The 24,237-nt window shown below is 40.3% G+C and overlaps 1 protein-coding gene across 4 annotated transcripts in view; it reads left to right on the top strand.

The window, feature by feature from the left end:
- The window catches only part of EPHA6 (EPH receptor A6), a 344,313-nt gene that overhangs the window by 234,789 nt on the left and 85,287 nt on the right, over positions 1-24,237 (top strand). For 2 of the 4 annotated variants that reach the window (XM_083611506.1, XM_083611508.1), the window contains exons 7-9: positions 4,635-4,682; positions 5,069-5,231; positions 21,293-21,401. In XM_083611506.1, coding sequence (XP_083467632.1) covers positions 4,635-4,682; positions 5,069-5,231; positions 21,293-21,401 — 320 coding nt within the window. The remainder of the gene's footprint in view (positions 1-4,634; positions 4,683-5,068; positions 5,232-21,292; positions 21,402-24,237) is intronic. The other 2 variants (XM_083611507.1, XM_083611509.1) reach the window with 1 other exon arrangement.

Below are 24,237 nucleotides of genomic sequence, written 5' to 3'. Positions count from 1 at the left end.
TTGCTTTATATCCTTTTGTTCATTACAGTCCTCTGCCACATTGGGAATTGGGATTAACTGCATCACTTGTATTATTTTGGGCCAATTTCATAAACATACACAACACAGTATTTGACATATTGATTCTGAAGCTTTCATGTAGGAAAACAGGCATTACTGGAGCATTAAACGGCAGCTGGAAAATGTAGCAATCAATATTTGAGCCATTTCAGTATTTTCCAGCATACACTTTCCACCTTGACTAACCCTGATTACATTCTTATTTAAGGCATGAGCCTAAGCTTTCAGTGTTACTGAACCTTGTAACTTTAGATCTGCTTTGTATTTAGAGTCCATTTTTGAATCCATTTTTCCATGTCCCTTTAGAGATAATAAACATTAATAATTCTATGCCATGGTTATCAAATGTCTGCCATTTTGCTAGGTATGAGAACTGTCATGCGCTCCCCATCTCCACTCACCTCAAATTTGCTTCTTTCTTCATCCTGGCTACATACATAAAGTGATATTTAATCAGAACTCGGCTATTTAGCTCAACTATTTATTTGTATCCCACTACCTCTGCCCACTCCTCTTGTTGGCAGTTTTGCTGAAGGGCTAGGTGGAAACTGAATTTAAAACTTTAAAGGCCAAAATGTACGTTCAGTATTTAATCATTATTTCATGCTACAAAATTTGTTTTCCAGATTAGAGACAAATGTGAAAATAGAAAAGAAAAATGTGATAAAAGTATCCCAGTACACTTTGACAATATTTTCTGTGAAAAACTAGTGCAAGCAATTTAATTATTTTTATCAGTTACATTTTATACTGCCCTTCATCCAATGATTTACAGGGCAATTTACAATGAAAAAACACAAAAATGCATACCATAATAAGAAAGAAAAATAATTTTTAAAAACCGTCTCACACAGAGTTTAAAAGGCCATAGATTGTTTAATTAGCCAAAGGCATGAGAGAAGAGGAATGTTTTTGCCAAGTGTCTAAAGATATGTAATGAAGGTGGCAAGCAAGCGTTTCTAGGGAGAGCATTCCACAAGTGGAAGGTCATCATAGAAAAGGCCTGTTCTCATGTTGCCGCCCTCCGGTCCTCTCAAGGCAGAGGTACACAAAGAAGACCCTGAGATGATGATCGTAGGGTCCAGGTCAGTTCATATAGGGAGATGCAGTCCTTGAAGTATTGCAGTCCTAATTCCTTTAATGCATTATAGGTCAGAACCAGCACTTTGAATTGGGCCCAAAAACTAATTGGCAGCCAGTGCAGTCATGCGTTGGGTTGGGGACATTTTGGGACAGCCCCATGGTCATCCTGAGCCATCCCGGAAACAGTTGCCTTAGTATGGATGTTGAAGTCACCCAAAACCAGCAGTTTGCGAGTCCTCAACACTGCCTCTAAGACCAGCTCTGTCAACAGGAGACATCTGGGCAACAAGGCAGCAGAATCCCTAATCTGTCCCGGTTGCCAGGAACACAGAGACTAGATGCCCCCCTCAAGCTGAACAGAAAGCCTGGAGAGAGAGAGAGACAGAATTTCTGTAGACCACAGCAACTCCCCCTCCCCACCCCTCAAGTCTGCCCTGATGCTGCACCATGTACCCAGGTGGACACAACTGGGTGAGACCAATTCCACCCTGCTCACCTACCCAGGTCTCAGTGATACAGGCTAGATTGGCCTCCTCATCCAAAATCAGATCATGGATGAGGGAAGTCTTACTCAGAGCCAACACAGCATTCTACAACAGTAGCCACAGACATCAGGGCTGGCTGGCAGGACGACCACAAATCCCAAGATTGGAAGAAGGGCTGGCACATGGGACAGTCACTAATTGCCTGTGCCATGTGCTCCTTACCCAGCCTGCACTACTTCCCACACCATATCTCTCCCTCCCTTGAACGAGTGTGATTGCTGCCCCTACTCTCCTCCCAGACACATCTCCCTTCCTCATTAAAAACAAACAACAGAGTCTGATTTGTCTCTTTAGTTGTCTCATAATCTTAACACTTGTTGAGCAGGCAAAATTTAATTGCTTTTTAGGGAATATCATTTTATAATAATCTGTTTGGTGTTTGTACCCTTTGTACATTCTATTTATATGTACATATTTTATATTTTCCTTGTTCATTTTACATGTTGATTGCTATTTCAGAATGTAATAATGTGCTGGAGACTTCATTAAAAAATAAATAGCAACCTGAAGACACCCTATAGTACAGTTTTTCATGTTGTCTACCCTGTTTTGAATTATGAGCATCACAGATCATTTAATTTTTTTCTCTGGTGCTTCGTTTTCCCTGAGCACCACAACTTAATCATATTGAAATTGTTATGTTTAGTTTATGCTGTTGAGATAGTGGTCATGCACTATTCCTCCTGAGCAGGGTTAAAAACTTTGCTGTGCCATAAATCACTTCAGCGGCATTACATTATGAGTCTGGCCAATTCTAAGAGTTAGGCCAATTCTATATACGAGGTGCTGCTTCATGGTAAAGATGTGCTATCCAAAAGCTTCAGCTCTGCTATTAACAATAACATTCCTTAGTTCTTCTCCTTGCCCTCCGCCCCCACCCAACATGTCTCCCATGAACCTTATTTCTTTCAAGTTATCAGGAAGAAAGTGCCTTATGGTAACTTAATGCACCACATTTCTGAACATTGTTTTATCATATTACGGATTCATAAGGTGCCCTGTGGGTGCCAGTTATGTTATGTAGATATTTGTGGACAATTTTGTTCTAACCTGAATTATGGACCATATATTCTGATATCATACTGAAGGTACCCTAAAGGCGAGGAAGAAAAATATAAAAGATTGGAGCTGGCCTTGGATGAGTACCTAATACATAGGAACTGAACAAACTGCACATAATGCGATTTCATAGAATCATCATAGTCGCTAAATGCCTAGCCCTTTGACACTGGAAATCAGAGTGGTCCCCATGGTGTGTCCAGTACCTGTTGGTCAAGGAAGCATCTGACATGAGCAGATGGTATAGACAAAGCAAGAAAATGAGGATAAAATTCAAAGTAGTATGGAATAGTTCTTATAACTATATACCAACTGACACAGATAACAAGGAGGAATGAGGAATATAAACAGAATGTTTTGAGACACATAATGTCTGTGAGTATGTGTGTAGATAATTGATATTGTGTGTGTGTGTGTAACCTTCTGTTAATGCATTTTATTTATTTGAATGAATAAATTGAATTTTGGGATGATGCAGTGAGGGGGGTGTACCACAAATATGTTTTCAGTAGTTCATGCAAAAATTGTGGAACATCTCTTGAAAACTTTAAAATATAAATAACAAAAGGAGAGCAATGGCAGTCGCCTAGTGAACTAGAAATATGCTTCTTTCTCGTAATTAAGCATGTGAACTGTTTTGCCCCAACACAGAATCCCCCAGAGCCTTACAAGAGCATTTATTTAATATTTATTTACACTGTTTCTATACCACTTAATATATATAAAAAATCTCTAAGCAAGTACAGAAAACTAAAACAACAACAGACCTAAACAACAGCAAGTCTTACAAAAATGTTACTTTCACACAAAATTACTAATAAATATAAACCAATATCAATTCCTTCTCATCCTGAAATACCTTCACTCTCGGCCTGCCAGCTCTCATCCAGGATTCTACCCACCATCCCTGGCTCTCACCTAGGGCCCAAACAGATTCACAGCTCACAAAGGTCTCAGAAAGAGGGATGATTCTTGGAAACTGTTGATATCACCCGAGTCTTTCACTCTAGACTGGCTTTTTATGGGCAAGCCCAAGGTGGATAGAGCTTTCTCTGGCTGCCCACAGCTGTATCCCATTCAGCAGTCAGTTGCACTCTCCACATCCAGTTCCACGTACAGCAGGTTTGGAAAGTTTCCCAGGGGTCCAAAGAATGACACCCCTCCACTCACAGTTCTTTTAATAGCCTCTGACGCCTTCTCCTCTTTCTGCCAGCATGAAACTCAGAAGAAAATATGGCCACAATAAAAACAGAGTTGGATGCAGTTTGTAAATTGCAATTTTGTTGCATTGTGGCCTCTGGACAGAAAAGAGTTTCTGAAGAAAAACCTTTTATAAACACACACAAACACACACACAAACACACAAGCATCACCCAAAAAGTGCTCTGCCATCCCTTGTGTCAGTAGAGGATATGGGGTAGCTCTTAGGGAGAATTCAGACCTTGAATTTTCTTATACAGGTCAAGATGAAAGCACATGTACATGTGATCTTAACGTGTGTAATCTTAACATGTGAAGATTACACACACATTTATTTCACCATATATACATTAGGTTTCCAATACATATATACTGGGCAATGCACACTCATGCAAGAACTTTACGTTATAATGTACACAAATATATGTGTGCGTTCTCTTTTCCCCTACAGGCTTTTATATCTGGAAAAAGAAAACACTATGTGTGACATTACCCAGTAAGCAATTTCCTAAATAATTTGCCAAATCCAGATTAACAGCTGCTTTATTAGTGTGAGACATTTTGTGCTACTGCATTTACTAAAAGGACATTAAGAACTGATTTCCAAACCAGTGAGACAGTAGGATCCTGTTTCAGGTTTGCAAACATAAAAATAAAGAGTTAATTTTCATTTTCTTTTACCCACAGGTCTACCCACGGATAGCGCCTGCCTTTTGGCACTACCTGCGGGTAGAAGTGAGTAGCGGGCATTTGAATGCTCCCACATCTATACGTTATGCTTGATTAGTCCTTATTGAAATCTAATTTGTCCATTATTCAAATTATATAGCTGTCATTTTTGCTGCCATTTGCTTTGTATGTAGTTTTGTACTAATTTCATACTATTTTGTCTCCAGTCTAATTACTAACCCAATTCACAAGGACACAGTTCTCGCCATATGAAAGATAACACAACATTTCTTAAGATCTGTCTAAGTATAGGTTGCGCCATACATCGTGGAATAGCTGTCACCCCTTTCTGAACACACTTTGACATTCATAAGAATTTAGTTTTGAAAGATTGTTATTACGCAGCTTTCACAACTCAACTTGACATCGTTTTCCCCCCTTTTGTCCCTCAGGAGCAGGAGCAGCTCAGCTACTCCTCCACAAGGTCAAAGGCTCCAAGTGTTATCGTCACAGGCCTCAAACCGGCCACCAAGTACATATTTCATATCAGAGCCAGGACTGCAACAGGATACAGCGGCTATAGCCAGAAGTTTGAATTTGAAACTGGAGACGAAAGTAAGTCTTAATCAAAGACACAGAATTGTGGCATGTGTGACAGAAGTGGCAGACGTTTGACATGGCTAGGCACTGGGAATATTAGGTCTAAATTACATTATAAACACATTGGGAGATATACATAGATCGATCACTTGTAACGTAGCGTATTTTTCCGTGTATAAGATGACTCCATGTATAAGGCGACCCCTATTTTTTGAACCCGTTTAAGAAATCAATATGGTGCATTGTTTCAAAACAAAACGACCTCAGAATACTCTCCATCTTTCTGCAGTTTTTCTTCAGCTTTTACTTTTGAAGTTCCTAAGAGATTCACAATTGTTCTTTAGCTTGTCCTGAAATAAATGCCTGCAAAAGTTCATGCTTTTTGTAAGATTTTGATCTGAACTCTTATGAAAACTCATAGGGCACTGATACAGTGCCTATTGCTGCCATGACCTTTCCTTCCCCCACCCTATGGGTTCTGCAACTTACTTTGGAAAAAAAGCATGGGAAAGTTGGGGTGGCAGGCACCCCCAGGCCACAGCAGATTGTTATTTACTGCTGGGAAATGGGATTTGAACTACCAGTTGCAGAATCCCTAGCGGGAAACTGATGAACTTGTATACAGGGGTGTAGCTAGCTGCTCCAGCATCCAGAGTGGCAGGGGCAGGGCGAGCCACCCACGGAGGCGCCGCGGCGATCTGCGCACGGGGGCAATGCAGCTAGCTTCCTATGGAGTCTGCCTGGAGGATGCAAGCCCCACGCTGCCGTTCAGGCAGCGCGGGGCCCGAGCCACCATGTCACTCCCAGGAGAGATGTGTGGCTCAGGCGCACTGCAGGCCAGTGAAAAATGCCACCCCCCACAGATTGCCATTTTGTACAGGGATGACACCTGGGGTGGACCGCATCCCCCACACATACCCTTCCTACGCCCCAGCTTGTATATCAAGGAGGGATATAGACTGATGCCCACAAGTGCACCAGTATAGGTTTGAAATGCAATTCTTAGAACATCCTACAACCTCTCAGCATTTCACCTAAGAATTACGTAATGAAAACCAAGATGCGTGTGATGTTCTGGTGTTTTTGTATTTGTATATATATGTATATATACATGTAAGCAGAGTGATGTTTCCTAATGGTAAATATAATACTTTATTTAAGGTAATGCTAGAGGGGGAGAGGAGAGAGTAAGTTGCTGTGTTGTTGGTGAGTGATGATTGGCTGAGGGTTTGACTACGAGTGTGATACAGCTGAGTGACAGCTGCAGTTTGGGGAGAGTTGGAGTTGGGTGTTCAGGAGTATGGTGGGGATAAAATCATAAATCAGTTGTATTACACTACATGCCTCTTTCTTGGCTACATGAGAGGTGAGATGTTCAGTTTACGGTGATCTGTGGTGGTAGCATGAGTAAAAGGTGTATTTAGTAGAAAGACTCAGCTCATAGCTGTACATGATACATTTATGCAAGCCATAAACACAATCAAGGGAAGTAATTGAATGTAGAATTTTGGCCTGAAGTGACAATAGAAAGTTTTAGCTTTCATTTCATTGTAGTCATTAAGCTATGTTAGTAGAATCATAGAATAGAACAGCTAAAAAAACAGTGTATTTAAACTCTGGGCTTTGAAAACATTTGTGATGCAAATAGTTTTTGGTGAAGGGTTCCTAGCTCTTGTTACTGCCTCTGTAAGACATTCTGAGTTTTATTCCTGCTGCACTGCAAACTGAAATGGGAAATATTTAGAGTTACAGGAATGCAAGAGTTGCGTGTCGAGGTCCCCAGGTCCACCCCAATAACTCACACATCACACAGAATTTTTTGTTTAAGATTTTTTGCATAATTTTGGCCACAACTTTATTAAAATACAAATTTGTGAGTGGTTGCGTAGGCATTGGTTGCGACTATCTGCCCCCACCATGGGGGACAGACTGACATTCCGCACGATGCGAAAGTCAGAAAAGGGGAATACACTTGGGGGTAACGCGGAGCAGGGAACCTGCCCTCACCCCAAATGCAACCAGGAGCTCATTGCTATGGCCCGAGCCCCCTTGACAGAGTGGACAAGCAATAGTTAGCCCCCAATTCCTTTAACGGAATCCCTTGCAGCAGCAGCATTAGAGGGGCAGGCACAGCCAATCCATGCCCCTCAACCAACCAAACCATAAACCAATGCCTAACCGCGAACCTTACAAGTTGTGACGATTTGCTACGCAGTAGGCAAAAACCAAATGGCCCCAGCCAATCAGCCAGATGGACAAAATTCCTACCGGGCCCCTGCCCCAAGAGCAGACAACCCCATGACAGGCATAGCAAGGTCAAGCGAACAACCCTAATTCTAGGGAGGGGGCGGACGGGCAATCCGATGCACGGGCGAAAAGAGGAAGCCCTAGCCTCGTGCAAGGAGTTTTAGTATTTCTGGCTGTCAATCAATACAGTGGTGCCCCGCAAGATGAATGCCTCGCAAGGCGGAAAACCCGCTAGACGAAAGGGTTTTCCGTTTTGGAGGTGCTTCGCAAAACGAATTTCCTATGGGCTTGCTTCGCAAGCGAAAATGTCTTGCGAGTTCCTGCGGGGTTTTTTTCCTCCCCCCCTTTTTCCCAAGCCGCTAAGCCGCTTATCAGCTGATCCACTAAGCCGCTAAGCCGCTTAACAGCTGATCCGCTAAGCCGCTAAGCTGCTTAACAGCTGATCCGCTAAGCCGCTTATCAGCTGATCCGCTAAACCGCTTAACAGCTGATCTGCTAAGCCGCTAAGCTGCTTTTCAGCTGATCCGCTAAGCCGCTTATCAGCTGATCCGCTAAGCCCGCTAAGCCGCTAATAGCGCTAAGCCGCTAAGCCGCTAATGGGCTTGCTTCACAAGACGAAAAAACCGCAAGACGAAGAGACTCGTGGAACGGATTCTTTTCGTCTTGCGAGGCACCACTGTAAATGGCAACATTAACTTCTTCCCAACAACAAGGGAAGCCCCAATCACATCAGTGGCCAACGATCAATTAGCCCGCCCCCCAACTTTGGAGTGTCCTGGCGGCCCCCACCGCAACACGTGCTCTCCATAAAGGTGAACACGCTTTGTCTTGCTTCTTTAGATCAAGACCCATGTAGTCCAGCATTTTCTCTCCAGTGCTGACAATTGGAGGTCCCTAAGAACCTTATATGCTGCTATACATGAAGCCCAACCCTTCTATCTCCAGCATTTGAGCATCAGATTTCTGTGCAGGAAAATCATGTGTACTCCATCTATGTGCTATTCACTATAACTGATGCTGGGTTTCCAACAGATATAAGCATTCATTTATTAAGTACAGAGAGATAGCTTTATAGGATGTTTTGGGTCCCAAACGCACAAACCCGGAAGTGAGTGTTCTGGTTTGCGAACGTTCTTTGGAATCCGAATGCCCAACGGGACTTCTGCGGCTTCCAATTGGCTGCAGGAGCTTCCTGCAGCCAATCAGAAGCCGTGCTTTGGTTTTCAAATGTACTTCCGGAATGAATTCTGTTTGACTTCCAAGGTACGACTGTATCTCACTTGTAACATGCAATGATATGTATCTTGCAAAAGGTTTACCTGTCACGTACATCTCTGCATTGGCTTCTGATTCCCCAAACAAATCACCCTACATGATGATTTTAAATAGTTCCTGTGGTAAAAATGAACTTTCAGTGATCAATTAGCAGAGTCAGATTTGAATGTTTGGAAAGGTTTTCACATCATCATTAGTGTGCAATTGTGAATCACCCCAGCAACACTGGGCTAAAATAATTTAGTTGAGCATGTTTGAACTAATACTCAATAGTTCATATTGTTATGTACTGAAGTTCTCACCCTGGGCCAGCAGGGGGATACTGTAGATAGTTCAGGTCCACATATGGAAATAAGGGATCGAAAGTGACGTTCAGTGATTGGATAGTTACAGAAAGTTGTTACAGTTACGTTGTACTGGAGCTCTATATAAGCAGGCTGGCTGAACCCTTCAGTTCAGTTCTGTTCTGGCCTGTGAATAAACAAGAGCTGTTTGAAGAATCGTTGTGTCGTCTGATATGTTCACCCACAACTTAACACTGGCGACGGCTTGGTGCAGACTGATAACATTAAGCAATCCTATGCATGACTTCTCAGAAGTAAGTCGCACCGTGTTCAATAAAATATACTCCTAGATAAATGTGCTCACGATTTCAGCCAAAGGCTGAAATCCTATGCTCACTCATATAGAAGTAAGCCCTATTGACAGCGGACCTTACTTCAAAATTAACTTGCATAGCATTGTATTGTAATTCATTTACATCTCTGGTAAATGGCCCTTTGTTTTTCTTCCCCACACTAAAGAGAACCAGTAGGTCATAATATTTCTGCAAGATGGGAGAGATGTGAATACTTACTTTCTACATATAGATTAGTTTTTAAAGGATATAAGCATAAAGTTATATGATTTTTAAAATGTTACAATAATGTTAAATGAGGGATAGCTCAATTGGTAGATCATGAGACTCTTAATCTCAGGGTTGTGGGTTTGAGCCCCACTTTGGGTGAAAGATTCCTGCATTGCAGGGGGTTGGACTAGATGATCCTCATGGTCCCTTCCAACTCTACTATTGATTCTGTGAAATGTGCTGATTAACCCATGCTGAAAAGAACAGATATCAAAGTACAATATTTACTGTAAAGAAGTATGTTCCACTTAAAAAAAAAACAACCCCAACCCGGGGCAGGTCGCACAATGTAGTAAAAACCATAACATATTAATAAAATACAGATACCATAGCAATCGCTTAATCTGTACAAGAAGTCAAGAAGAAGAATAGGAATGGTTTTTTTTAAAAAAAAACAAATCTCAAACTGTTTTCTAAAATCTCATAAGCCCCTTAGTGAGTGACTTCTGTGATATTTTTCCTGGTTTGTTAGAAGGAATGCAATCTGTACTACTTCAATTATTTAAGATAAAATTAGATAAATACGAGAAGCACCCAGAAATTTTGGAAGGGTTATTATTGGTGATACATGAAGCAGAAAGAGGACTTGGCTGACGCTGCAGGAGTAATAGGAAAAGTTAATTAATCAAAGAGGATGTAGTTTTATATTACATGAGGACTCATAGATGTAGTAGTGCATAAAATATATTTTGAAATCGCCTCTAATCAGTAATAAGCTTACAGGGCTAACTAGGAAATAGCCCCTGATAAAATCTCATTTTACTAAACTAGTGAGATTAGGCCTGGACTGACTTTGTCAGCCCAGCCAAAATTCCAGAGGTTACAGGAGGGTGTGCGTGTCTGAAAACTCTCCTGGATATTGGGAGTGGGAGAGACACATTCCAGTGGGAGAATCAGACTTTCATGGTGAAGAATTAGATAGCTTAGAATGAAATTTTTTTTTTAAATGCTCCAGGCAGCTAGGCAGCATGATTCCCGCCACACATTTTCAAAGTGTGGCTGAAAGTGTTCCTGGGAATGATGCTACAAGATGATGTAGAGTCATTTCCAGGAGCACTGTGTGGCAGGGCAATGGTATTGGTGGCTTCACTCAGCCCTAAGTGAGATGTCCACCAAGTGATCAGAATAAGGTATGTGTGAAAATTGGCCATAAAGATGAGTTGTGGCTGAATGAATGGGCAAGGTTGCTTCCTGGTTGGATTTGGCAGATTCTTCTCCCCCACCTCCGTTCCATGAGACTCATGCTTCTAGCCTGGCCTCCCTAACTCCAACCTGCTATTCCATTGTATTTCATGATTAAGGCTTTTTCCAAAAACTGCCAGATTTTCAGATTTTCCAGTTCATTCATGCCTTTCCTCTCTCCTGCATTACCAGTTTCAACATTTGCATTGATAAATTCCTAGAAAAAAAGCAAACTTTATGTGATTATAGATGAGCTTGCATCAGTATTATTGCCAATGGACAAGAGCATATGTGTGCATCTGAAAAAACTGCACAAAAAGAATATTGATGTAATCATAATATCACGTCAAGATCATATCAAGCTTATTGTTTGTAATGTTTTATCAATACACACATTGGTAGCTCAAGAGGAAGGAAATTGTTTTAATCTGAATTGGGGGGGGGGGTTCACTGTTTATGTGAAATGCCCAACAGACTTAGCTGAATGAGCAGTATGCAAATGAAATAAATGAGTAAAATGAACTGAATGAATTGAAAGCCATAGTAAGCAGCACGTGCTCCGATTCCCCTAAATAGAAACTGTCCTTGTGAAAATGGGATTACAGAGAGTGGCACACAGAAAAATGAATTTTCCAGAATAATAATTTGGGATTTCTAACAGTATTCATGGCAGTCATGCAGGTCTGTCACTCATCTCTACATGCCTTCACTCATTCTTTGTTTCCTATAAACATGGCAGATTTTACCCTATTGCTCCATTGAGAGCTGTTTTGATTATTAGGCATGAAAACACATCTGAGATGAGAGTGGGGATTAGAGTTTTTACAAAAGTACTGATGAGTAACTAAAACTGTGTGTATATATACAGTTCCTGGAAGAGAAAGATTTGGGAGATTGAGGTTCTCTTCTAGATAAAAGGTACAGGTTCCCCAAACACAGTCAGTTACCTATGTCTTCTGTCCTCGCTAACAAAAGAATTCAGAGCAAGAAAGCAAAAACACAGATTTAGGATTTACAGCTCTCTCATTTGCTTGTAGATGTATGATGGAATGCGTCCATTAGATGATAGAAATGTATTCCTTTCTAGTCAAACCTTTCCTATATATTATTCTGTTCTCATAAATTTTTTCATCAGCCTTTACTCTGAAGACCATAGAAGCGGGTCACAAAGAGTCAAGTGTTTTAGAAATCCAAAATACCCATATCTCATGAGATAGACTATGGCAGCAATACCCATTATAATAACTGAAACGATGAGCAAAGAGATCAGCTGACTGAAGGGGCCAACATACATATTGTATTGATGTTCTTAGTATGTGTATAACACAACAAATCACCCATGAATAACAAGTTGGTTAAAGGGGATAAGGATCTGAAATCAATGAGGCGGTTCCCTCATTGCGAGAAGCAAAGCTACAGGGAACCAGGCAGAGGGCCTTCTCGGTAGTGGCGCCCGCCCTGTGGAACGCCCTTCCAGCAGATGTCAAAGCGATAAACAACTACCTGACATTCAGAAGACATCTTAAGGCAGCCCTGTTCAGGGAAGTTTTTAAAGTGTGATATTTTACTGTATTTTTGGTTTCTATGGAAGCTGCCCAGAGTGGCTGGGGAGGCCCAGCCAGATGGGCGGGGTATAAATAATAAATTATTATTATTATTATTAAATAATCAGTAGGAATGTGTGGGAAATGAAAACGAAGTTGACTGATCGGAAGCATATTTGAGAAGTCAGGAAAGGAAATATAATATTGCACATACTTTTTAGGTTTAATAACTTAGTAGTGGAGCAACCATTTGATGCATATGATCTTTTTGGTCCTGGAGGAGTTAGGTATAATAAACAATTCTCGGTCATTGAACATTATGTGGTCCTGGAAATTTTAGTCAACAACATATGGAGCACTAGATAGCTCCTGTACTTAAAAAAAAGCACAAACCTATAGAGTATCATCACACCATATAGGGATATGAAAACAGTTTGTGTTTACAAAAAACCTGGAACATAAACAATTGCTATGGAGACTTCATTGCTTGCCATGCCATCATTTTGATTCTTTGGAATCAAACAGACACCTTGCAAATTCTTTTCATGATTCTTCCTCATGTATTTCTCATTATATTTAAGATTGTCCATATATTCAGCAGGATTTTACAGTATATCTAAAATGAGAATTAAAGGTTACTTCATCAGAACCTCAGTACATGCTTTTAAAAAGCTCATTTTTCTTTCTGTTGTTTTTAATCCCTTTTGTATCTATCTAAAATGTTGACAGTTAATTCCTATCCATTAGAGCTCCAGTCCCTGCAGTTTGTACCTATATGTCTTACAGCTGCTCCCTTTTATCTGTCCAGCTGTCTTTCTGTCACTTTCCTATCTTTCACTCTGCTGGAGGGTCTGCTGGCTGATAGATGTCAAATTGCAATAACTAAAGCATGTAGCTTGCAGACAAAATTGAGCTGGTAATAGGGTGCCAGCTCACAGATGGCTGAATGCTCAACCTGCTAAAGAAAAATACTTGCACCCTTTAAATTAAGTTCAAGTCACCTTTTTTCATGCTGTACAGTAAAAATAGGAGACATCCACTCCTTGTGAAAAGGAAAAGAACTGCTGACTCCTGGCTGTGTGTGGACTGATTACATAGTAATTCAGTACTGGTCCTAGTGTATATTTTCTCACTGCTGGAGATGTACATGATTTTTCAGTCTAAGGTTCGATATGAAAGAGAAGCTAGTTATACCCATTGATGTTACTAAAATGAGGAAATGTTTAAAAGCCACGCTTGTGGCTTGTGTGTGAAGTTCTGGTCAGCTCACCGCAAAAATGCTATTGCTATTGAGTTGGAAAATGTTCAGAAAATGGAACCAGAGTGGAACAATTCCCCTGTGAAGAAAGGTTACATTTGGGGATTTCTAGTTTAAAGAAAATATGTGCAAGAGGAGACACGATAGAGGTGTATAAAATTGTGCATGTTGTGAAGAAGGTAGGGAGAGGAAAAGCTTTTCTCTCTGTCTCTTAACAGAGACAGAATTTGTGGACACCCAATTAAGATGAATGTTGGAAGACAGACAAAAGGAAGTACCTCCTTACACAGCACATAGTTATGCTATTGAACATTCTCCCACAAGAGGCAGTGATGGCTGTTATGTACTGAAGTTCTCACCCTGGGCCAGCAGGGGGATACTGTAGATAGTTATGCAAATAAGGGATCGAAAGTGACGTTCAGTGATTGGATAGTTTTAGAAAATTGTTACAGTTACATTGTACTGGAGCTCTATATAAGCAGGCTGACTGAACCCTTCAGTTCAGTTCTGTTCTGGCCTGTGAATAAGCAAGAGCTGTTTGAAGAATCGCTGTGTCGTCTGATATGTTCACCCACAACTTAACAATGGCCACCAACTTGGATGGCTTTAAATGAGAATTATTATTATTATTATTAATTTCATTTCTATACTGCTTTATATTTTTAAGAAAAAAATGTAGCGGTTTACAACCTACATCAAAACATCAAATAAAACAATTCAAAGCAAGCATAATTAACAGGAAGCTAAATTATTATCTTAAAGATTTCAAAATAAAACCTTACTAAAGGTAGTCAAATATGAAATGCACATTTAAAACAGCATCAGTAGCAAAAATATAATCGTTACCACAGTCATAGAACATATCAGCTGCTGTTGCTGCCATTCCTGCCAATGGTGGTTCATGGTGGGTGGTGGCTATAGAAGCCAGGCTCAATGACCTGGGTTTGCTCTAAGAGACAGCCAAGATAGTCTCTGGCTTCTTCAGCAGCCTAAGATTTTATAGCCAGAGTCAGTTGGGGCCCTGACCTTCCCTGCCAGGTGGAAAAGGCCTGCAAGACAGGAAGCAGGTCTTCCATGACATGCAGCCAAGAATTATGCTTCTAACTACCAGTTCCTGTTTGTGAGCTTCCCACAGGTTAGCAACTGTGAGAATGGGATGCTGAACTCGATGGGCCATTGGCCCAATCAGCAGGCTTTTATAAATATTTGTAAATAATGATTTTTTAAATGAAATAATGTTAACCTAGACAGAAAATGGAAACAATTCTGTTTATATTCCACTGTTTACATCATCGAGGAAAGAGTCTGTAGTAGGGTGCCTGCTTTGCATGCAGAAAGTTCCAGGTTCAATTCCCGGCATCTCCAAATAGAGCTGGGAGTATCCTGGAGAGGCACTACCAGTCACAGCAGACATTACTGAGCTATATGGGCCTATGGTCTGACTCACCGTAAGACAGCTTTCTATGTTCCTATCCCACAGTGAAATTCCCCTCTGTGCTAGCTCCTTTGTCCTTGGTGTGATTGTAGTTTAGGAATCAAACTGGTGACATTTGCATGTGTTATTTCAATTGGAAAAAAATAATTTCAGTTAAGCTCCTAATATACAGTGGTATCTCTGGATGCAAACGGGATCCATTCCGGAACCCAGTTCGCATCCTGAAGCAAATGCAACCCGCATCTGCATGCGCGTGTGTCAGGGGCTCAGGAGCAGGAGCACAGGGGAGAGAGGAAATGGAGAGCGAAGGGGAAGAATCCGAGGGCAGCGTAGGGGAGTATGACAGTGGCCCGAGAGATTCCATGAGCTTCTCCAGCGAATCAGAAGATTCCCAGAAGGGGGCGCCAATGGTCAGGGCAAGGGGGGTCCCAGGGGGGACGCACCAGAAACAAGGAGCCAGCGGGGAACCCCGAAGCAGCAGCGGGGGATCAGGGCCAGTTTCCCCACCAGAGCGTAGTGGGGGGGAAGAGTCACACGTGTCAGGGCCAGCGTCTCCTCCAGCGGTCTAAAGGTTGAGACGTGGAGCTGCACGCTGCGGCTCTGGAAGTGAAACTGAACTTCAATAAAGACTTTCGTATTTAACAACGAAGTGGCGTTGGTCCTTTGTGAGCTGGGACCTCGGGCAGCTCTGACAGCGCGGGTCGTGATTCGCCACTTCCGAGCATGCGCGTGATGTCATTTTTGAGCATCTGCACATGCACGAGCGGCAAAACCCAGAAGTAACGCGCTCCGTTACTTCCAGGTCACCATGGAGCGTAACCTGAAAACGCTCAACCTGAAGCACATTTAACCCGAGGTATGACTGTACTCCTAATGATCCAGACCCGTAGGCAGTTAGTTGCCTGATAGCTTATAAAGTTCATTTGTCCCTGCCTTGGAATCCAGTCTGGTTTAGCCTTTCAGTACTGTAAACTAGGCATCTGAAAAAAATAAATGTTCAGGAAGTACATTTCTACATAAGTCACACAATATTGCTTCCAATGCTACCATTCTATGAGCCTACGAATAATTTGCATTTAAGCTTACGCTTGCTTAGCAAAAATTGCAGCTTATGCTGTCACCCTGAATTCATGGTCACAAATGGCTTTTGAAGACACCCAAAGTAAGTTGGTCTATGTTGGTCTATGTGAGAACAAAAGTCAGTAGTTCCACTGGACACCTGAAGCTAATGGATTTGCATTTGTTTGGACTCGGATTTTGATTATCTTTTTTTGTATCCATTGACTTCCATAATCAAGTAAAACCTCTTCTTGTGCTGATCTTATCTATAGAGAGCTGAATCTTCTAGATGATGGCAATGTGCACTCCGCTGTTATTTCCCTTCCTTTTTATTGCTTCAGAACATCTTTTTGCTTTATTTAAAGCACCTATTGCTAGTTCAAAGATTGCGTTCGATATTTGAACTGCATTCCTAGGAAGTGTGTTATTACATGCATAGTTACTTGTGTGGCATCATATTTTCTTAGGTTGAATTTTTCCAAGCAATTGGGACACTAAGGAGCAGAACATGATGTGAAGTGTAAAATTGCTTCAGAATAGCTAGCTATTTGGTATTTGGGGGATTAGTTATTTAGCATTTCATAAAAAGCATCAGCTCCCCACTTATTCTGCAGTCACTTCACCACTTCACATGCTTGACTTGTCTGTGAATAGTTTATGACAAAAGACATGAAATGCACTATTGTCATTTGCTGTCATCACATACCAGGAAACTATTGCCAGGAATATAATTACAGTGTGCATTGCAAATTGGGCAGAATTACCACCGCTTTTATTTTCATTTTATTTTAAACTGATCTTGCTAAATTCAGAGGAAATTAAAAGCTACAGGCAGAATTCTTTAAAAATCGAGGGCAAAACTAGACACTATGCCATTCAATTAGTAATTGCATGAATGATTTGTTAAAAGCAAATTGCAGGCTTAGGAAGAAGTGGTCCAGATAGGAAACCTGGGGTCTTTAAGCCTTTGATACCTCCCCTCTGTGGGCCCAATTTTGTATTATGCCTCCTGTGACTCCTTTTTGCATTGTAAAAAAGGCTCCCCTTGGAGGAACTCAAGACATCTTACAATGAAAAAATGCACAGAATGCAATAAAGAAGAGAATCCTAAATGAGAAAAAAGATAAAATCTTGGAAAAAATAAAAGAAGGAGAGAAGAAATTAAGAGCTAAACCAAAGTCACAAGAGATTCTGAGAGAAATAAAGTTATATCAAGTACAATATATGAAAATGATAAACCAGGAAGTAGAATGGAAAATTGAACAGATGAGACAAAAGACATTTGAATCGGCTAATAAATGCGGGAAATTGCTAGCCTGGCAGATGAAAAAAAGACAAAAATTAAACACTATCACAAATTTGGATGTGGAAGGAAAGAACATACAGAATCCATTGGAGATTAGAAAGTGCTTCCAGAGATATTTTAAACAACTATATACACAAGGGCCACAGAAAGAGACTGACATAGACCAGTTTTTAAAAACAAATGGATTACAAAAAATCTCTCAAGAAAACAAGATAATGCTGAACCACAAAATTACAGAACAGGAGGTAGAAGGTGCCATTCAGAATATGCAGTTGGGTAAATCTCCAGGACCGGATGGCTTAACCTCAAAATACTATAGATCTTTGGAAGATTGGTTAATTCAGCCACTAAAGGAGGTTTGTAATGAAATTTTGGAGGGGAAAAAGGCGCCAGAGTCGTGGAAGGAAGCTTATATTACACTTATACCGAAAACTGAGTCTGAAAAGACACAACTTAAGAACTACCGCCCCATATCCCTGCTCAATGTGGATTACAAAAATTTTGCCGATATTTTGGCTAATAGATTAAAAAAGGTACTAGTTGAAGAGATACATAAGGACCAAGCTGGCTTTCTCCCAGGTAGACACTTGTCTGACAACACAAGGAATATAATTAACATTTTGGAGAAGTTGCAAGTGAACATTAATACCAAAGCAGTTTTAATTTTTATAGATGCGGAAAAAGCCTTTGACAATATTTCTTGGAATTTTATGAAGAAAAATCTTCAGGGAATGGGGGTGGGTCAAGGGTTTGAAAATGGTATAAGTGCAATTTACTCAGAACAAAAGGCTAAGTTAATAGTCAATAATGCGATGACAGAGGAATTTAAGATAGAGAAAGGGACACGACAAGGCTGCCCAATTTCCCCATTGCTTTTTATTTCAGTCCTGGAGGTTCTCCTAAATATGATCAGAAGGGACCGTCTGATTAAAGGTATTCAGGTCGGAGCCAAACAATACAAATTGAAAGCTTTTGCAGATGACCTAGTTTTGACGTTACAGGAGCCAGAATCTAGTACGAAAAGAGTATTAGAATTGATTCAAGAATTTGGTCATGTGGCAGGATTTAAGTTGAATAAGCTAAAAACCAAAGTTTTAGAGAAAAATTTTACACCAATTGAGAAGGAGAGGTTTCAGAAGGAGACAGGTTTAACATTAGTTAAGAAAGTAAAATACTTGGGGGTTAATATGACCGCTAAGAATTTAAATTTATGTAAAGATAATTATGAGAAATGTTGGACAGAAGTGAAAAAAGATTTGGAAATATGGTCAAATTTGAAGCTTTCCTTGTTGGGTCGAATTGCAGCTATAAAGATGAATGTATTGCCAAAAATGTTATTTCTGTTTCAGTCATTGCAAATTCTGGACAAGATGGACTGTTACAAGAAGTGGCAGGGCAAGAAGCCTAGAATAAAATTTAAAATATTAACTGACGCAAAGGAAAGAGGTGGATTTGCCCTGCCAGACTTTAAACTTTACTATGAATCAGCAGCATTCTGCTGGTTGAAAGACTGGCTGCTTCTTGAGAACACAGACATTTTGGATCTAGAAGGTTTCAACAATGTTTTTGGGTGGCATGCATATTTGTGGTACGACAAGGTTAAAGCACATAAAGCATTTAAAAACCATATTGTCAGGAAAGCATTATTTAATGTCTAGATAAGATACAAAGACTTATTGGAAAATAAAACCCCAAGGTGGTTGTCACCAATGGAAGCCAAGGCTCAGAAAAAGCTCAATATGGAGGCCAAATGGCCGAAATATTGGGAAATATTGGAACAAGATGGAGACAAATTGAAATTGCAGAGTTTTGAGAAATTAAAAGATAAAGTGCGAGATTGGTTGCATTATTATCAAATAACAGAGGCCTATAACTTGGATAAAAAAATTGGCTTCCAGGTGGAAAAATCAAAATTGGAAACAGAACTGTTAGATCCCAAAACTAAGATACTTTCAAGAATGTATAACTTGCTGTTAAAATGGAATACGCAGGATGAAACGGTTAAATCTGCTATGATTAAATGGGCACAAGACATTGGTCATAACATTATGTTTGCTGACTGGGAACAGTTGTGGACCACCGGTATGAAATTTAGAGCATGTAATGCCTTGAGAGAGAATATTATGAAAATGATATATAGGTGGTACATGACACCAGTCAAGCTTGCAAAAATATATCATCTGCCCGATAACAAATGTTGGAAATGTAAAGAGAATGAAGGTACATTCTTTCACCTTTGGTGGACGTGCCCAAAGATTAAGGCTTTCTGGGAGATGATCTATAATGAAATGAAAAAGGTATTTAAATATACCTTTCTGAAGAAGCCAGAGGCCTTTCTCCTGGGCATAGTCGGCCACTTGGTGCCAAAGAAGGATAGAACGTTCTTTATGTATGCAACAACAGCAGCAAGAATACTTATTGCAAAGTATTGGAAGACACAAGATCTACCCACCCTGGAAGAGTGGCAGATGAAAGTGATGGACTTTATGGAATTGGCGGAAATGACTGGCAGAATCCGAGACCTGGGAGAAGAGTTGGTGGAAGAAGATTGGAAGAAATTTAAAGATTATTTGCAAAAACATTGTAAAATTAATGAATGTTAAAATGATATTGGATTGGAAATAAGTGGTATTAGCAACAAAGTTAATAAGAATATGCAAAAATGAATTGATAATGGATGAAAATACAGATATAAAATGTTAAGATATAGAGTTAAGATAAATGAAAGAGGGTAAGGATTTGCTGATTTGATTATTTAAATGGGAATACAAGAAGGGGAGGTGTGAGGAGGTCAAAAAACAAGCAAATGAGTTTTAAGTTATGAAAAATGGAATTGTTTTTACTTTTTCTTATTTTTTTCTGTGCTTTTATATGTTGTATCTTTATTTTTCTTTTTTCTTTTATTATGTGTTCTTGTATTTATGTTTTTGTAAAACTTCAATAAATATTTCTTTAAAAAAAAGAAAGAAAAAAGAAAAAATGAAAACAAGGCAACAAGTAATATTAAGCAAAGTTACACACAAATCCATTACAAAACATAACTCCAGAGCCAAAACTGAGACCACAGAAAAACCTCCTTAGTGAAGAATTAATTAAACAATAATATAGTGTTTTCGGGGAGCAGAAAAACACTAATAAAGTGGAGGACAACTGAAAATACTGTGGTAAGGAGTTCCACATTCTGGTTGCCACAGCAGAAAACACCTGGTCCTCCAATTAACCTTGGATTCTACTATCATATTTTGATTGCCTTCATTAGCTTTGCCATTATCAATCGATGAAACATAGTGATTCAGATTGAGAGAATGCTGAATTTTGAAATGGATTACAGGAACAAATATCTGCATGAATAACAGGGCTCATTGGATCACTAGCTGTGATGCTCACAGGATTGTTATAAGGATGAATGCAGTTGCATGATGGGGTGGCACTGGACCCCCCATTGATGCTGCTTACTGGGAGGTAGAGGGGTGGGGTGGGATGCTTGACAAGGTCAGTGTGGTGCAAATACCCCACCATGCTATCTGCTAGTAATGTAGACCCAAATGCTGAATACGTGATAAATGATATGTAGATAATGTTTCAGTCCTAAAAAATGCTGCAGTTATATATAGCTATTACAATATTGCTTTCAGGAATTAGACAAGAAAACAAAATCCCATTACCTTTATCCTGCCCTCGGCATCATGCCACTGTCATTTTACTCCAAAAGCAAATGTTATTGTTCTGTTTTTGCTGAAACACCAACCAAATCATAGCAATTGCTGTTATTAACAACAGATGCATTTGGCTGGTAGAGTAATGTAATTTCTTCTAAATAAAACCATTATTCAGAGATTTACTCCTGTGCGTTTCTGTTTCAGCTTCAGATATGGCAGCAGAACAGGGGCAGATTCTTGTCATTGCCACAGCGGCTGTTGGAGGATTCACGCTCCTAGTCATCCTCACTCTGTTCTTCCTCATTACTGGAAGGTAATTAACATTGTCATCGTAACTCATTTTCATGCAGGGCAATATTTATTTGATATTTTGTTTTTTACATTTATACCCTGCCTTTTCAAGAAAAAAAATGTCCAAAGTGTATCTGTGTTTGACTAACAAGTCCCAGTGTTGTACCAATGCTGGGGAAACTGGGCTCCTTGGAAGGGCAGTTAGGTCTGATGGCCCCATTTGCATTTGACATTTAAAGCCATAGCATACTATTTTAAATAGCCATAGCTTCTCTCAGAGAATCCTGAGGACTGTGGGTTGCTAAGGTGCTGAGAGTGTTTAGGAGACTCACTCCTATTCCCTTCACAAAGCTACAATTTACAGAGTTACCCAGGAAGCGAGATTGACTGTTAAACCATTCTTAGAATTGTAACTCTGTGAGGGGAATAAGCTGTGTCCTCTGACAACTCTTAACCCTCTTAACACACTACAGTTCCCAGGATTCTCTGAGAGAAGCCATGACGGTTTAAAGTGGTATGATTCAGCTTTACTTGTATAGTGAAAAAGGGGCCTGAAGTGTAAACCACTCTTCACTGCTCTGTATCTCATTTCACCACCTTCACATAATCTGAAAATGTTTAGACTATTCCTTAGCCTGAGCGACAAAGGTATATGATGAGCAAAGGTGTCCTCTTGTGTTGGGTTTTATAGATGTAACATTTTTAGCCGTTTTGAATTTATGGTGGGGGAAACCATCTCCCCCTCCATTATTTCCAGTAAAATAAATAAATACATTTGGAGGGAAACTCGCCTCCTTATCAAAGCATGACTTATGACTTAGCACTTTGAAATGTTACCGCTTATTATTTTTATGAACGTCTTCAAAATATATAATGCCATACTGTCCAACTTTTCTCTGATGAAAATAGGGTCATCCTATTCCATAATAACAATTTTATTATTTATACCCTCCCCATCTGACTGGGTTGCCCCAGTCACTCTAGGCAATGGGTAGGCAAACTAAGGCCCAGGGGCCAGATCCAGCCCAATCACCTTCTAAATCCAGCCCACGGATGGTCCGGGAATCAGCATGTTTTTACATGAGTAGAATGTGTCCTTTTATTTAAAATGCATCTGTGGGTTATTTGTGGGGCAGGAGAATTCGTTCATTTCCCCCCCCCTTCAAAATATAGTCTGGCCCCCCACAAGGTCTGAGGGACAATGGACCAGCCCCCTGCTGAAAACATTTGCTGACCCTTTCTGTAGGCCAGGGGTAAAACACCAGGCAGGCCCCACAAATAACCCAGAGATGCATTTTAAATAAAAGGACACATGTAAAAACACGCTGATTCCCGGACTGTCCGTGGACTGAATTTAAAAGGTGATTGGGCCGTATCCGGCCCCCGGGCCTTAGTTTGCCTACCCATGCTCTAGGTAGTTTCCATCATATATAAAAACATAATAAAACATTAAACATTAAAAATCTTCCCTATATGTTCCCTTCCAATGTCTTCTAAAAGTTGTATACAGTGGTACGTTGGTTTTCGAACATTTCCATTGATGAACATTTCAGAACTCAAACGCCGTAAACCCAGAAGTAAATGCTTTGGTTTTTGAACGCACCTTGGAAGTCGAACCAGAAATGCAGCTTCCATATTGAGTTTTCCGTATTGAGATTTCCATTTTGAGGCTTCTTTTTTGAGTTTTCAGTTTTCGAACGTTTCGGAACTCAAACTGTCTTCCAGAAAGGATTACATTAGAAAACTGAGGTACCACTGTAGTTACATATCTCCTTGGCTCGGGGGTCACATAACTCCATACCCTCTGATGAAAACAAGGACGTCCAAGGAAAAGCGGGATCAAATCAGAAACTGGGACAGCTTATGTAAATCCAGGACTGTCCATGGAAAATCGGGACACTTGGAGGGTCTGTAATGCCTTAGCTTTATTCAAATAATCATAGACATGCCTCCACTGCAAGAGATGAATCTGCAACCTATTGTACTCTAAGGTACCCAAATTTATCTTATTTTTTCCAGCTACAGTGATAGGAAAAGATTAAATGAAAGTTGAGCATTGAAACGATCAACATTGTAGGAAACAAAGTTTTCTGCTGTTAGATATCTGCTCTTAGAAACAGTGTTTTTATCAAGCAGAAGCAGAATAAACTTGAAATTTTAGTAAATAAAAAACATTGCACAGTAGACCTGCTGGTATAATGGAAATTCACTTTCCTCTTCTCTTCCTCACCCTGTACCAATCTGCTCTGGGGCACATTTGGTGGGAGGTACACAGGGGGTTGCAGGTGGGAAGAGAGGAAGATGAAATTCCATTGTGCAAGCAGAAGCCCGTTCCTCTTGCACACAGACAACATTGAATACAACTCCTATAATGTAACACATGAGTGGCAATAATTTTGGAAATTACTATATTATCCTTGCACATAGAGAGTCTGAAGTCCTGTTTAGTGATCACTTAATAAATTTTTAGCTTTTCTTGAAGTATCTAGCATTGTAATTGAAATGCTTAAGACTAACATAGGAACACCACAGGGATGCGTACTCAGTCCGCTCCTTTATATTCTCTACACGTACAATTGTGTCGCTGCTCACCCTAGTAATAGGGTTGTCAAATTTGCAGATGACACAACCGTGATTGGGCTCATCCCTGAAAGGGAGGGTGAAACGGACTATAGAGATGAGGTGGAGCGGCTGACAGAGTGGTGCAGAGCTAACAACTTGCTCATAAATACAAGGAAGACAAAGGAGCTTGTGGTGGACTTCAGGAGACAGAAGAGCAATATCCAGCCACTTTTGATTGATGGGGTCTGTGTGGAGAGGGTAACAACGTTCAGATTTTTGGGCATTGAATTACAAGA

The sequence above is a fragment of the Podarcis filfolensis genome, assembly GCF_964270895.1.
Source record: "Podarcis filfolensis genome assembly, chromosome: 4".
NCBI lineage: Eukaryota > Metazoa > Chordata > Lepidosauria > Squamata > Lacertidae > Podarcis > Podarcis filfolensis.
This window is presented reverse-complemented; position numbering and strand designations above follow the sequence as displayed.